Source organism: Labeo rohita, chromosome 23 (genome assembly GCF_022985175.1).
Source record: "Labeo rohita strain BAU-BD-2019 chromosome 23, IGBB_LRoh.1.0, whole genome shotgun sequence".
NCBI lineage: Eukaryota > Metazoa > Chordata > Actinopteri > Cypriniformes > Cyprinidae > Labeo > Labeo rohita.
In genome coordinates, this window is record NC_066891.1 from 4,578,217 (window position 1) to 4,594,184 (window position 15,968).

Here is a 15,968-nt window from a genome sequence, read left to right on the forward strand (position 1 = left end):
AAACATCCTTTTTTACAAATGTATGATATATTATGATATTTCTACAAATTTATGAATAAATACATATATTAACACAGTGCACTGATTGATTGATTGATTATTTATCTAAGCATGCATTATTTATTTATTTAAGAATGCATTATACATTTATGAATAAATAAATATAAAATAAATAAACACATAAACTATAACTATAAAATGCATTTATTTATTTATGTTTATGTCTAAGGATGGTTAATACAATTATATATTTATGAATAAATAAATAGAAAAATATGGAAGATTTATTTATTTATTGTTATTTATCTACGCATGATTTATATATTTATAAATAAATAAATATAAAAAAATCAATTTATGTCTAAATAAATAAATAATTCAAGCTTAGATATATACACAAACAACAACAACAAAACTCTGTAATATGAATCTATTGTCCTAAATAAATATAAAACTAATAAATACATATAAAATAAATATAAAATGCATTTATGTATTTATTTTTCTGTCTAAGGGTGGTTAATTCATTATACATTTATGAATGAATAAATTAATTAATAAATAAATAGAACAATATGACAAATGTATTTGTTTATTGATTGTATTGATTCTATTCTATTTTATTCTAATTTGTAATGATTGCAATTATTGTCATTATATTATTTCTAATATTATTATTATTTTATCTAAGCATGATTTATATATTTATAAATAAATAAATATAAAGAAATATCATTTATGTCTAAATAAATAAATAAATCAAGCTAAGATGTATTTGTTTATTGATTGTTCTACGTATTTATCCAAGTATAATTTATATATTTATAAATACATAAATATAAAGAAATACAATTTATGTCTAAATAAATAAATTATTCAAGCTTAGATACATGTGAGGGAAAAAAAAAAACTCATGTAAGATTATTGCCCTAAAAATAAAAAATAAAAAACAAATAAATAAATGCATATGAAATAAGCATAAAATGCAATTATATATTTCTTTCTTTATTTTTCTGACTAGTGATGGTTAATGTTATTTATACGTTTATGAATTAATAAATAAGACAAACTTATTTATTTATTGATTATTTTTTCTTATTTATCTAAGCATGATTTTTATATTTATAAATTAATAAATATAATGAAATACAATTTATGTCTAAATAAACAAATAATTTAAGCTCAGGTTTATTTGCCAAAAATTAAAGCATGATTATTGTGCTTAATACAGATGATGCTTGGTATTTATTGTCTGAATGTTTATTCTTCAGTCACAGAAAGAAACCCCACCAGCACCATCAACAAATGTGAGCCATTTCATTTGCATTACATATTTTATTGCTTTTATAATATTTCCACCTTTTGCATCATTTTTATAATCACATTTTAACACCATAAGCAAAACAATAATGCCACAAGAAACCTGCTGAGAAAAAGATTTGTTTTTGAGAGGTGCTTTGTTGACTATGAAGCACTGCAGAGGAATAAATAAAAAATGTAAACCACCTGCTGTGTTGTGCTTAAAAATAAAACAAATGCACTCCTTTCAAAGGTACAGGAAGCACCCAAGGCACCTCCTCCTCCTCCCCCAGCACCACCTAAGATGGAAAGCAAAGCAGAGCCGGCGGTAAAGAAAGAGGAAACGTCTGCAGCAAAAGCAGCGACAGCAGCTGCAACAAAAGCAGAGGGATCTGCCAAGAGCAAAACTAAAGACAGTGCATTAAGCAAACTCTTCCGTCCAAAGGTAAGACAGCAAGAACAATAAAGCACATTAATAAAGCCTTTCCCTTTGGTTCTCCGGTGAGACTTGGACTCTTACTGTACGTGTTAAATCTGTATGTAGCGTATGTGGCACGCCGTAACACAGTAATGTGAATTTGAGGTGTTGCTAGGCAAGGTGGTGTCAAAAGTTCAAGCGGCGACAAGCAGTGGAGCCAGAGCTAAGACGTCAGGAGTGGTAAATGATAACAAGCACGGGCTGCTCTGATATTAACTGAACTGACCCATTACTGTTAACTCAAGACATGCAAATTAATACAGAGAGCTACTGTTATTTTGCCTTTTGTGTGAGAGAGCTGGAATCAGAGCCTAAAACGAACATTTTGCCACACCAGTAAATGGCAAAATTTACTGGTCATTAATAGTTTTTAAGGCCATGAAACTGTATGTGTATTATTTCAAAAAAAAAAAAAAAAAAAAAAAAAAAAAAAAAGGCAGAACAAATTGGGACACTGATAATAATATTATTATTATTATTGTTATTATTTATTGATATATTATTATCATTTCATTTATTAATATATTATTATTTTATTTTATTTAATTAAAAATATTGCTACAATATTTTAAACTGTAAAATATTTTTAAGATAATAATTTGAATATATATATATATATATATATATATTATTTAATATTATTTATAATATAATTATTAATAGTATTACATTACAATAATTATAAATGACTAAATTACTAAATCACAAATTACTGTAACACTATTGAATTGTAAAATATTTAGTGATGATTTGATTATAATAATATTATTTTATTATTATTAATAATAATATTATTCAATCAAGTTATTAACTCAATTAATAATATCGCTATAATATATTAAATTATAAAATATTTTAAATAATGATAATAATAATAATACATTATAATAAAAATTATAATCACAATTCACTATACTATTGTAAAATATTTAGTGATAATTTGAATGTTAATAATAATAATCTTATTATAAAGTTAAATCAATTAAAATATCACTACAATATATTGAACTGTAAAATATTTTATAACACTTTTAATTTATATAATAATAATAATAATTACATTATAATAAAAATTATAATCATAAATCACTATAATACTATTGAATTGTAAAATAGTTAATGATAATTTCAATGCTAATAATGCTAATAATAATAATAATAATTATTATTATTATTATTATTATTATTATTATACAGTTAAATCAATTAAAGTTATCACTAGCATGTTGATGTTTTTGATGTTTTTAAGGTATCACTAGAATGTTTTACTTTTTAATGAATTGATTTAATAATAATAATAATAATAATAAACATAAACAATAATCATTAGTAGTAGTGGTATTTAATCCAATTATAAAAAGCAAATCAATAAAATATATTACTGTAATACTATGGAACTGTAAAATATTTCACAAAAATCATTTTAATGTATTATATTATTACATTATAATAATAATAATAATTATAATTATTATTATTATTATTATTATTATTATTATTATTTTATTCAGTTATAAAAAAGTAAGCACATCAATGAAATATTCAATATAATTGAATCACTATAATGAATTGTAAAGTATTTCATAATATTTACTTTTTATTATTTGATTTATTAATAATAATAATAATAATAGTAATAAAATAGTAATAGTAGTGGTATTTAATAAAATTCTAAAATGTAAGGAAATCAATACAAAATAGATACTGTTGAACTGTAAATAATTTCATAATAATAATTTGAATGTATATAATAACAACAACAACAATAATAATAATAATAATTATTATTATTATTATTATTATTATTATCATTATTATTTTATCAAATTGTAAAAGTTAAATCAATAAAGAAATATTATACTATTGAATTGTGAAGTATTTCATAATAATATTGATATTTCATAATAATAAAGTCTGAATGTAAATAATAATAATAGCAGAATTTACTGTGAAAAGATCACTGGAAATAATGGAAATAACTCATTGGAAATAATGAATGAGTGAAGGCCCATTACGGTGACATCATGTTGACAGCCGCCATTACCTCATGTCACAACAGACGCCAACTAAACCATGTGCCTCTCCATTCCACCACTTCATAACTGACATCAGATTTATTCAGCGACCGGAGGCTCTTGTAAAGGCTTTATGTAACCAGTGACTCAGTATTTGTCCATGCTAGGATGAACGGCCAGTGTAAAGTGCTGTGGGAATTGTAGATTATTGCAAAATTAATGTCAGTATGTGCTTGCCTGCAGCCTGTTGTGGTGGAAGAGAAAAAGCCGGTTGAGGTGCAGGTAAATACATTTAGCTGATCGATTGTCTCTTTGCACGGTGGTGGGACTGTCTTCCTAAATAAAATCATTAATCTACTATTTACACTTACGTACTTGGCACTTTCTATGAAGAGGGTATAAAACAGTGTTGCATTACTAACATATGTTTCAAAGAGTAAAGATATATTGGATGAACTATTATCTAATGTTGCATGGTATTTTTTTAACATCTATCCAGCTTTTTCAATTATATAAAATGTACAAACTTTGACAGAAACCACTGTGAGAAAATGAATATTCTCAGTCAATTTTTACACAAATTATAGTTTTGATTGTATTCATTCAAGCCTATTACTAAAATAAGTCTATGGGACAGTTTATGGGACATAGAATTGTATTGGTTACTACGAACATTTGGTCCAATGTTTTAAATGACTTAGGCTTCAACCCTGTTACGTATTTAGAATTTTTAAAAGCACATTTTTAAATAATTAATAAATAAATAAATAAATTATATATATATATATATATATATATATATATATATATATTTAATATATTTAATATATTTCAAAATATTTAAAAAATGGCCAAAAAAATATATTTGTTAAAATAATTTGTTTCAAAATATATTTACATTTTCATATCTATGTATGTTTTCTGGAAATTTGTGGTATATTTTTGAAAATGTATTTATACCTTTTAAAATATATTTTAAAAAATATAAAGAAGGCAAAAAATACATTTGCGAAAATATATATTTTCATGTATATATATATATATATATATATATATATATATATATATTTTTTTTTTTTTTTTAATAGATTTCAATATCTACAAAAATGGCCAAAAGATATATTTTTGAAAATATATTTATACCTTTACAATATATTTTCAAAAATATTTAAGAAGGCAAAATAATATATTTGCAAAAAAATTTTTTTAAAATATTTAAAAAGGCAAAACAATATATTTGCAATATATATATTTTCAGATATATTTTTAATATATTTTTTCAAAAATAGTTAGAAAGACAAACAAATGCATATTTGCAAAATGTATTTTTCTAAATATATACTTTTAATATATTTCAAAATATTCAATAATGGCCAAAAAATATGTTTTGTACATTTTTGAAAATATATTATACCTTTACAATATATTTTCAAAAATATAAAAAAATAAAATATTAGCAAAATATATATTTTCAAATATATATATATATATATATATATTTGGTTTATGTATATATATATATATATATATATATATATATATATATATATATTTCAAAATCTACAATAATGGGCAAAAATATATTTAGTAAAATATGTTTCAAAATATTTTTTATATCAATATATTTTTGGCTATTTTTTGTATATTTTTGATAATATATATATACCTTTAAAATATATTTTCAAAAATATTCTAAAAAAGGGCAAAAAAATGCAATAATATTTATGCAAATATATTTTCTAACAATATATTTTTTATAATGTCTGCATATATTTTCAGAAAGCATTTAAAAATATAGTTTGCCCTCTATATTTCAGTCCCAGAAAATGCATTCACATATGTCACATTTGAAGGAAAACTTGATTTGTTGTCTGTAACGTGCAAACATATAACACAGTTGAATAAAATTCAGCAAGGAACATAATTTAAAATGCTTCAATAATGCAGTATTGCAATATATAAAAATATTAAACATTTTTAAATCATTATAAATCTATTTTTGATCTCTAGTAGGCCATCTACATTTATATTTAACCCTAAATGTAGGCTACTGTAAGACTGGAAATGTATTTTCTTGCCCCAGAAATATTATTTTTATTTAGTTTATTATTTTATGTATTTTTTTATTATAAAAAGATGTATTTTTTGGCCATGTACGTTTTTAATGCAGTTAAACAATTAGTTTAACTATTTGTTTTATTAATAGGTTTGCAAACTATATATACATTTATTTATTTCTTTTTGCTACTATTTTGTACCCTAATGTCGGAAAGTGCCCAATGTTTTTGTCCAATGTACACATCAAAATCTGGAAGAAAACAAAAATGCGGTCGTTGAATGTTAAGTAAAGAATGTTAAGATGATTCATTCATAAGCTTCCTTTCAATCAATTGACCATCTTCTTGATTCCTCTCACTGTTCCTTTATTTGCTGTATACTGTTTATGAAACAATCTTCTCTTATGTTTCTCTGACTCAGCAGGTGGACGCGTCTAAAAGCAGTACTCTGGAGGCCGCCGCCAAACCCGAAGAACCTCCAGCGCCAAAACCCGAGGAGAAGAAACTAGAGAAGAAATCCACTTTTGGGAACCTGTTTAAACCCAAGGTAAGCTCGGATGAGTTGAGTGCAGGTGTGTGTGAGTGTATCAGATGTGTTTCTGCATGCAGTAACAGCTGTGTGTGAATTTGAGGTACTGCTCGGCCAGGTGAGCAGCAGGATCCAGGCAGCGGCGTCCAGCGCTGCCACCAGCATCTCCCTCATGTCTGCTGCAGCGGTAAACGCCGCTATATGAGCCCCTTCAGACATTAACCAGACTGACTCATTTCACTGCTTTGCTCAACTTCACATCTGATCTGACACACGTGTGTGTGTGTGTGTGTGTGTGTGTTTGTGTGTTTGTGTGTCTGTTCTCTAGAAGTTGTCAAAACACAGATACAGTATCAGTGGCACAGTTATTAATCAATTTAATCATGTAATGTGTAGCCTCTGACTGACTTCTGAATAATTTTTATATTCAGAATAACTTCTAAATAATCTATACTTTCGTGTAAATTTGATACTTTTTTCAAACTTTCAAACTTAACTTCAAAATCCTTTTTCTTTCTCTTTCTTTCTTTAAAACTTACTTTTTTTCTTTCTTTTGAACTTTTTCAAAATTACTTTCAAAATTCTTTCTTTCTTTCAAACTTTTTTCAAGCTTTCTTTCTCTTTAAAGCTTTTATTCTTTCAAAATATATTTCTTTCTAACTTTCAAAGTTTCAAATCATGTTACTTTTAAACCTTTTTTTAAACTTTCTTTCATCTTTTCTTTTTCTTGCAACTTTAAAACTTACTTTCGAACAATGTTTTTCAATCTTTCTTTCTTTAACTTTTTTAAACTCACTTTCAGAATTCTTTCTTTTTAACATTCTAACTTTCAAAATTCTTTTTCTTTGTTTCTTTCAAACTGTCAGCTTTTCAAACTTTCTTTCTAATGTTTTCTTTTTTTCTTTCTCTTTCTTTCTTACTCAGACTTTTTCTAACTTTCAAAATTACTTTCAAACTTTTTTCAAACTTTCAAACTGTCAGACCTTCTTTCTTTCAAACATTTTTCAAACTTTCTTTCTTTCTTTCTTTTTTCTTTCTTTCAAACAACTTTTTAAAAACTTTTTTAAAAGTACTTTCAAACTTTTCTACTTTCAAAAATTTTCTTTCAAATTTTTTTTTAACTTCTTCCGGTTTCTTTCTTTCTTTCTTTTGGTTTCTTTCTTTCTTTCTTTCTTTCAAAATCACTTTCAAACAACTTTTTTTTTTAAACTTTTAAACTTTCTAACTTTCAAGCCTACTTTTTCAAGTTTTCTTTCAGTTTCTTTCTTTCAAACTTTCTTTTTTCTTTCTTTGTAGGTTTATTACTTTCAAACAACTTTTTTCAAACTGTCTTTCTGTGATGAGGTTAAGGATGAATCGTGAGACGGTGGATCCATCTGCAACAGCTTTATTAAATCGGACAACTTTAACAGGCGTTGGTCAGAACTGGCAGACAGGTGTGGTGAAGGCAAATCCAAAGGGGTAGTAATAGTCCGTGCAAAAGGTCGGGGCCGGCGGCGAGACGATAACAATAATCCGAGGGAATAGCAAAGGTCGACTAAGGGCGGGCAGCAAAGGTTCACACACAGCAAAACAGTCCAGTTGGCAACGGGTAGGCAGTCCGATAAAGAAACGCTCAGGATTGACGACATAACCGACAAAACTTCGCGGTGAGCGAGCCGGCGAGGAACGCTGAAATGGCCGCCGGGGAGGAAGTGACCCGGGCGACCCGGAACCGGAAGCGAGAGCCCCAGGCACGGGATTATGGGTAATGTAGTGCTAATACTCCGGTGACGGTTCCCGCTGGTGCGAGACGGGGAGCCACAGAGACCGCGCTTGTGACAGAGCCCCCCCCCTGCGAGTGCCTCCTGGCACGAGGAGGCAACCGACGCCGGGGTCTTCCCCTGCCTCGGGGTCCTGGCCGACCGGGGTTAGCAGCGTGGAAGTCCGCGGTGAGGGAGGGATCTAGGATGTCCCTGGCGGGCACCCAGGACCGCTCCTCGGGTCCGTAGTCCTCCCAGTCGACCAGGTATTGCAGGTGACCGCTCCGGCGTCGGGAGTCCAGTATGGCGCGGACTCGGTAGGCCTCCTCGCCGTCGATGATCAGGGGGGCAGGTCTCTGGGGTGCGGTCTCGTCTAGGATCTCCCCCTCATCCGGGGACCAGCGGGCTTTAATAGAGAGACATGAAACGTGGGTGAGATACGATACTCAGGAGGTAATTCAAGTCTAAAAGATACTGGTGTAATTTGGCGGATTATCTTAAATGGACCCACGTACCTGGGGCTAAGTTTCCTGCAGGGGAGTCGAAGGCGCAGGTCCCGGGTAGAGAGCCAGACCCACTGACCGGGCTCGTAAGGCGGACTGGGTCGGCGTCGACGATCCGCCTGGGCCTGGGTGCGGCGGACAGCTTGCTGTAGATGAACATGGGCCCGGTTCCAGATAGCCTCGCTCTGTTGGAACCAGGAGTTGACCGCGGGTAGTTCTGAGGGTTCTCCTGACCAGGGAAACAAGGGGGGCTGAAAGCCTAAGACGCACTGGAAGGGTGTTAGATTGGTTGAGGGTTTCCGTATAGAATTCTGGGCGTATTCAGCCCAGAACAGGAAACGACTCCAGTTCTCTTGGTGATCGTGACAGTATGACCGTAGGAAACGGGTCAACTCCTGGTTCAGACGTTCGACCTGACCATTGGCCTCCGGGTGGTATCCTGAGGTCAGGCTGACGTTGACTCCCAACAAGTGGAAGAAGCTGGACCAGAGGCGTGAGCTAAACTGGGGTCCCCGGTCCGACACAATATCCTCGGGGAGACCGTAGAACCGAAAGACTGAGTCACAGAGGGCCTCTGCCGTCTCCATGGCGGTGGGTAGCTTAGGAAGGGGAATGAGGCGGCAGCCCTTAGAGAATCTGTCTATCACTGACAGAATGGTGGTATAGCCCTGGGAGGTCGGGAGGTCAGTGATGAAGTCCACCGCTATATGTGACCAGGGGCGGTTCGGGACTGGTAGGGGTTGCAGCAGCCCGGCGGGCCGCTGGCGAGAAGCTTTGGTGGTGCTGCAGACCACGCAGTTCTTTACGAAGGTTGCCGTATCGGAGCGGAGTGACGGCCACCAGAAACGGTTGAGTAGAAGGTCGATGGTAGCCTCGATTCCGGGGTGACCTGAGCTGGGAGTTGAATGGACCATTGAGAGAACACGGGGACGGAGCTCTGCGGGAACGTAGGTCCGGTTGTCGGGGCAGTCTGTGGGTGGAGGGTCCCGGGTATGGGCCTCCGTGACCTCGGTCATGATATCCCAGATGACGGGCGCAACGAGGACGGAGGCGGGCAGGATAGTCTCAGGTGGTAGGGTGGTGTGGTCCGGTTCATGGATTCGGGACAGAGCATCCGCCTTGATATTCTGAGTGCCGGGACGGTAATTAATGGTAAAGTGGAACCGGGTAAAGAACAACGCCCATCTGGCCTGGCGATGGTTGAGGACCTTGGCAGTGCGGAGGTATTCCAGGTTTTTATGGTCGGTGAGGATGGTAAAAGGGTGTTGTGCTCCCTCCAGCCAGTGCCTCCATTCCTCCAGGGCTAGCTTTATGGCAAGAAGTTCCCGATTACCGACGTCATAATTCCTCTCGGCTGAGCTGAGCTTGTGAGAGAAGAATGCACAGGGGAAGGTCTTAGGGTTCTCTCCCTGTCTTTGCGAGAGTACGGCTCCCACTCCGGTGCTGGAGGCGTCGACCTCTACAATGAAGGGCAGCTGGGGATCTGGGTGTTTGAGGATGGGTGCAGAGGTGAATCTCAAGCGGAGATCGTTAAAGGCGTGCACGGCTTCAGGAGACCAGGAGAGACGAATACTGCCCTTCTTGACCATTGACGTGAGGGGACCGGCTATGGTGCTGAAATTGCGAATAAACCGGCGATAGAAGTTAGAGAACCCTAAGAAGCGCTGGAGTTCCTTCAGAGTCTTGGGACGGGGCCAGTCACGCACCGCATTAACCTTGCTGTCATCCATGGCCACGCCCTCTGGACTGATCACGTAACCCAGGAAGGAAATCTTTTCTTGATGAAACTGACACTTCTCCTCCTTGGCATAAAGTTGATGCTGAATGAGTCGATTGAGCACAGCTCTGACATGATGAACGTGTTCGGTATAGGAGCTGGAGAAAATGAGGATGTCATCAATATATACAATGACCCAGCGGTTCAACATGTCCCGAAACACCTCATTGACGAACGCCTGAAAATATGATGGACTATTGGCCAGGCCGAAGGGCATTACCCGGTATTCATAGTGCCCTGAAGTGGTGGAGAAAGCCGTCTTCCACTCGTCTCCCTTCCGGATACGAATAAGATTGTATGCTGAGCGGAGGTCCAGCTTGGTGTAGAATCTGGCGGACCGAAGCTGCTCCAGGGCCGGGGAACGAGAGGGAGAGGATATCGGTACTTGACTGTGAGCTCATTGAGAGAGCGGTAATCGATACAGGGTCGCAGACCGCCATCCTTCTTTTTCACGAAGAAGAAGCCTGCCGATGCTGGCGAGGTGGAGGGGCGGATGAACCCCTTAGCTAGCTCCTCCTCGATATACTTCTCCATAGCCTCTGACTCAGGCTGTGAAAGGGGAAAGACGCGGCCACGAGGTGGAACCGCTCCGGGTATTAACTCAATGGCGCAGTCTCCAGGTCGATGGGGTGGCAGTTCGGTGGCCCGGGTGATACTGAAGGCCTCGAGGAGGTCATGGTACTCGGGAGGTATGGTGCTGCACGGAGAAGGCGAGGCTGACCTGGGTGATTTCGGTGGAGCCGGAGAAATGCAGTGCTGATGACAGTGGGGTGACCAGTGAGTGATGCGACCCTCGGTCCAGGAGATGGTTGGTTCGTGACGGTTGAGCCAGGGGTACCCCAGAATGAGCGGGGATTGTGGTGACGTGATGATGAAGAACCGGATGGATTCTTGATGGTTAGGTTCTAGGCGGAGGGTTAGGTCCTTGGTGGTGTGGTCGACGCGGCCGGTTCCTAGCGGTCTCCCGTCGAGGGCGGCCACTGCCACGGGGAAAGCACAAGAGACAATGGGCAACCGATTAGCTTCAACAAAGTCCTTGTCAATGAAGTTGCCGGCAGCACCGGAGTCAATTAAAGCTGTGGTCTGGATAGACGTGTCATTGGAACTAAGCAACACAGGAATCTCACAGCGATTTAAGCCAGATTTGCATACACTCACCGAGGTGGAGGGTCGTGGAGGTCGAGTCGGACAGGTGGCCCGAATGTGTCCTGGCTGTCCGCAGTACAAGCAGAGGTTGTTATTTAGGCGCCGCTGTCTCTCCTCGGTGGTTAGCTCTGTGGCTCCCAGTTGCATAGGCTCTGGCGCATTGGAGACCGTTGGCTGAGGCTGAAAGGTTGGCATGAGCGAGCGGTTGGACCTGCGGGCGCGCATCACGTTGTCGACGCGGATGGAAAGGTCGATGTACTGATTTAGTGAGAGGTCTTCATCCCGGCAGGCCAGCTCCACTTGCAATTCCGAGTTGAGCCCCTTACGATAGTGGAGCTTAAGCGGACCATCATTCCACCCACTTTGAGCTGCTAGTGTTCTGAAATCCAGCGCGTACTCGGCCGCTGTATGACGTCCCTGACGCAGCGCAACGATCTGCTCGCCCGCCTCACTGCTCTCCGGAGAAGGCTGGAACACCTCCTTAAAGCTTTTGAGGAAAGTGGCAAACGTGGGGTAGGTGGACTGACCCAGATCCCATACTGCGGTAGCCCACTCTAGCGCCTTTCCGGTCAGAAGTGAACAGACAAACGCGATCTTACTTTCGTCCGTAGCGTACAAGTTCGGTTGCTGGTTCACGAACAGGGTGCACTGGAGCAGAAATCCCTTACATTTAGCGGGTGTACCGTCGAACTTGTCCGGGAAAGCAAGTCGTGGGCTCGCGGTGACGGGCTGAATCACCGGGAGTGGTGCAGGTGGAGGTGGTGGAGATGCGACCGGTGGTGCGGCTACCTGTAATCCCTGTACCGCTCGAACCAGCTGTTCCGTCAGAGCAGTTAGGCGATCCAGTTGTTGCTGGTGCTGGGTCAACATGGTAGCTTGAGCGGACATCGCCGACGCAAACTGAGAAGCTGTCGCTGGATCCGTAGATGGCGAAGTTTTCTGTGATGAGGTTAAGGATGAATCGTGAGACGGTGGATCCATCTGCAACAGCTTTATTAAATCGGACAACTTTAACAGGCGTTGGTCAGAACTGGCAGACAGGTGTGGTGAAGGCAAATCCAAAGGGGTAGTAATAGTCCGTGCAAAAGGTCGGGGCCGGCGGCGAGACGATAACAATAATCCGAGGGAATAGCAAAGGTCGACAAAGGGCGGGCAGCAAAGGTTCACACACAGCAAAACAGTCCAGTTGGCAACGGGTAGGCAGTCCGATAAAGAAACGCTCAGGATTGACGACATAACCGACAAAACTTCGCGGTGAGCGAGCCGGCGAGGAACGCTGAAATGGCCGCCGGGGAGGAAGTGACCCGGGCGACCCGGAACCGGAAGCGAGAGCCCCAGGCACGGGATTATGGGTAATGTAGTGCTAATACTCCGGTGACGGTTCCCGCTGGTGCGAGACGGGGGGAGCCACAGAGACCGCGCTTGTGACACTTTCGAACTTTCAAACATTCTTTCAAACTCCTACAAACTTTCTTTCAAACTTAGCTTTAAACAACTTTATTTAAACTTTCTTTCAGACAACTTTGTTTCTTTCTTTCAAACCTAAATTTCTTTTTCAAACTTTCAGTATTCTTTCTTTCTTTCTTTCTTTCTTTCTTTCTTTTTCTCTTTCAAACTTACTTTGAAACAACTTCCATGTTTTCTTTTTCTTGCAACTTTAAAACTTACTTTCAAACAACTTTTTTCAAACTTTCTTTCTTGAACTTTTTCAAACTCATTCTAACTTTCAAAATTCTTTTTCTTTGTTTCTTTCAAACTGTCAACTTTGAAACTTTTTAAACTTTCTGATGTTTTTTTCTCTTTCTTTCTTTCTTTCTTTCTTTCTTACTCAGACTATTTCTAACTTTCAAAATTACTTTCAAACTTTTTTTCAAACTGTCAGACCTACTTTCTTTCAAACATTTTTCAAACTTTTTCTTTCTTTCTTTCTTTCTTTCTTTCTTTCTTTCAAACAACTTTTTAAAAACCTTTTTTAAACTTACTTTCAAACTTTTTCAAATTTTCTTTCAAATTTTTTTTCAAACTTTCTTCCGGTTTCTTTCTTTCTTTTTTTCTTTCTTTCGGTTTCTTTCTTTCTTTCAAACTTTCAAAATTACTTTCAAACAACTTTTTTTTTTTAACTTTTAAACTTTCTAACTTTCAAGCCTACTTTCAAACTTTTTTCAAACTTTCTATCTTTTCAAATTTTACTTCAAATTTTCTTTCGGTTTCTTTCTTTCTTTCAAACTTTCTTTCTTTTTTTAAACTTTCTTTCTAAGTTTATTACTTTGAAAAGAACTTTTTTCAAACATTCTTTCAAACTTTATTTCAAACTTTACTTTCTTTCCTTTCTTTCAAACTCCTACAAACTTTCTTTCAAACTTAGCTTTAAACAACTTTATTTAAACTTCTTTCTTCCTTTTTTCTTTCTTTCTTCCTTTCTTTCTTTCTTTCAAACTTACTTCGAAACAACTTCCTTTTTTTCCTTTCCTTTTTTTTCAAATGTTTAAGCTTTCTTACTAACTTTCAAACTTACTTTCAGACTTTTTCCAATTTTTTTTTAACCTTTTTTAAACTTGTTTCTTTCTTTCTTTCTTTTTCTTTCTTTCTTTCAAACTATCTTTCAAACTTTACTTTCTTTCCATTCTTTCAAAGTCTTTAAAACTTTCTTTTAAACTTTCTAACTTTCTTTTAAACATAGTTTTAAACAACTTTTTTTAAACTTTCTTCCAAACAACTTTCTTTCAAACCTTCAAACAACTTTTTTAAACTTTCTTTTAAACAAATTTCTTTCTTTCTTTCTTTCTTTCTTTCTTTCTTTCTTTCTTTCTTTCTTTCTTTCTTTCTTTCTGTCTTTGTCTTTCTTTCTTTCTTTCATATAGTGACAGTTCACTGTAAAAAACAAAAAACACAATTTGTTGAGTCATCTTAAAATAATTTGTTATCCTGCTGCCTTAAAATTTTAAGTTCAGTCAACTCAAATAAGTTTAGTCAACTTGAAATGTTAAGTTGTACTAAGTAACAACTATATTTGTGTTTGTTAAACTTAAGTAACCCAGCTGCCTTAAAATTTTAGGTTGACTCAACTTAAATATCTAAGTTGTCACTTAGCATAACTTAACATTTCAAGTTAAATCCTTTTTTTTTTTCTGAGTTGACTCAACAAATTGTTTTTTACAGTGTTCCTTTGAGGTGTGAGCTAATGTATTTGCTAATATATTTACTTTATTTGATTACTTGCTGCAATTTTTTGTGACTTCCTTGATATATTAATACATTAAATGTATGCATATATATGTAATGTTGTTTTATACTTACATTTTATATGTAATGTTGTTTTATACTTATATTTTAAATTAACAATAATATATGGTCATACAGTACATAATATATAAAAAGTTTGGGTCAAAATGTTATAATGGTTTTGAAAGACGTCTCTTATGCTCAGCAAGAATGTATTTACTTGATCAACATTACAGTAATATTGTAAAATATTTTAAAACAACTTAAATCATACAATATGCTGATGTGATGCCATTATCAGTGTTGAAAACAGTTGTGCTACTGTTTTTTTTTCTTTCAGGATTCTTTGACAAATTTAATGTTTAAAACAACAGAATTATTTTAGGCCAATTCCTGCTAGATAAAAGAAGTAACTTCTAAAAAAAAAAAAAGAACACACACATACTGACCCTAAACTTTTGAACAAGAGCGTATAACATATGTGCACAAGGATAAAAAAAATCATCTCAGTAACCCCCATTTGGTTTTTTTGTCAACACAAGGCACCAGAGCCCAAGAAGGAGACTCCAGCTGCACCTCCGGTGGCAGAAGCCGCTCCACCCGCGAAGGCCAAAGAGGAGCCGAAACCCGTCGCTCCCGCACCGCAAGCGGCCCCAGACAACAAATCAGTCGACAGCACAGATAACTCCTCGCCCAACATGCCCCGCAAGCTGGAGAAGAGGAACTCCCTCCAGCTGTTCTTCAAAAACCTGGTTAAGTAGAAACCCAGAGATTATCCAGGGCTAGGGATCCCACCCAAAACAAATGTGTGAGCATTTGCAATCTGTGTAGCTTAACTCTTCAGTTGTATGTAGCTTGACAGTGAAATATTTTGTAATTCTGTCCGACGTCTAACCATCCTGATTGTTTTGATATTGCTAGCTATTAATTTTAAAACAGTGATCTTTGAGGTTGTGCAAAAATCAACATTTACAGTGTATGTCCACTAGATGGCCTCATTTACCAACCTATCTAGATTATTCAATCAATTCCATTTTTAAATGAATGCAGATTTTAAGTTTCATACTTAAATTGTACATTATTTAATTATTGCATGAAATCTAATAATATTGCATGAATTTTCATCATCTAAATATTTAATTCTAATCTTTGTTGCAATGCAACACTTCTTCATAACTTCTTCATAAATAAAAAAATACT

At 35.8% G+C, this 15,968-nt stretch overlaps 1 protein-coding gene across 9 annotated transcripts in view; it reads left to right on the plus strand.

Moving 5' to 3' along the window:
* The window catches only part of bcas1 (brain enriched myelin associated protein 1), a 28,157-nt gene that overhangs the window by 10,707 nt on the left and 1,482 nt on the right, over positions 1–15,968 (plus strand). The window contains exons 7-13 of one of the 9 annotated variants that reach the window (XM_051097002.1): positions 1,272–1,307; positions 1,553–1,744; positions 1,883–1,957; positions 4,036–4,074; positions 6,274–6,396; positions 6,482–6,565; positions 15,311–15,520. In XM_051097002.1, coding sequence (XP_050952959.1) covers positions 1,272–1,307; positions 1,553–1,744; positions 1,883–1,957; positions 4,036–4,074; positions 6,274–6,396; positions 6,482–6,565; positions 15,311–15,520 — 759 coding nt within the window. Of the gene's footprint in view, positions 1–1,271; positions 1,308–1,552; positions 1,745–1,882; positions 1,958–4,035; positions 4,075–6,270; positions 6,397–6,481; positions 6,566–15,310; positions 15,521–15,968 lie in introns of all 9 variants that reach the window. The other 8 variants (XM_051097001.1, XM_051097006.1, XM_051097003.1 and 5 more) reach the window with 8 other exon arrangements.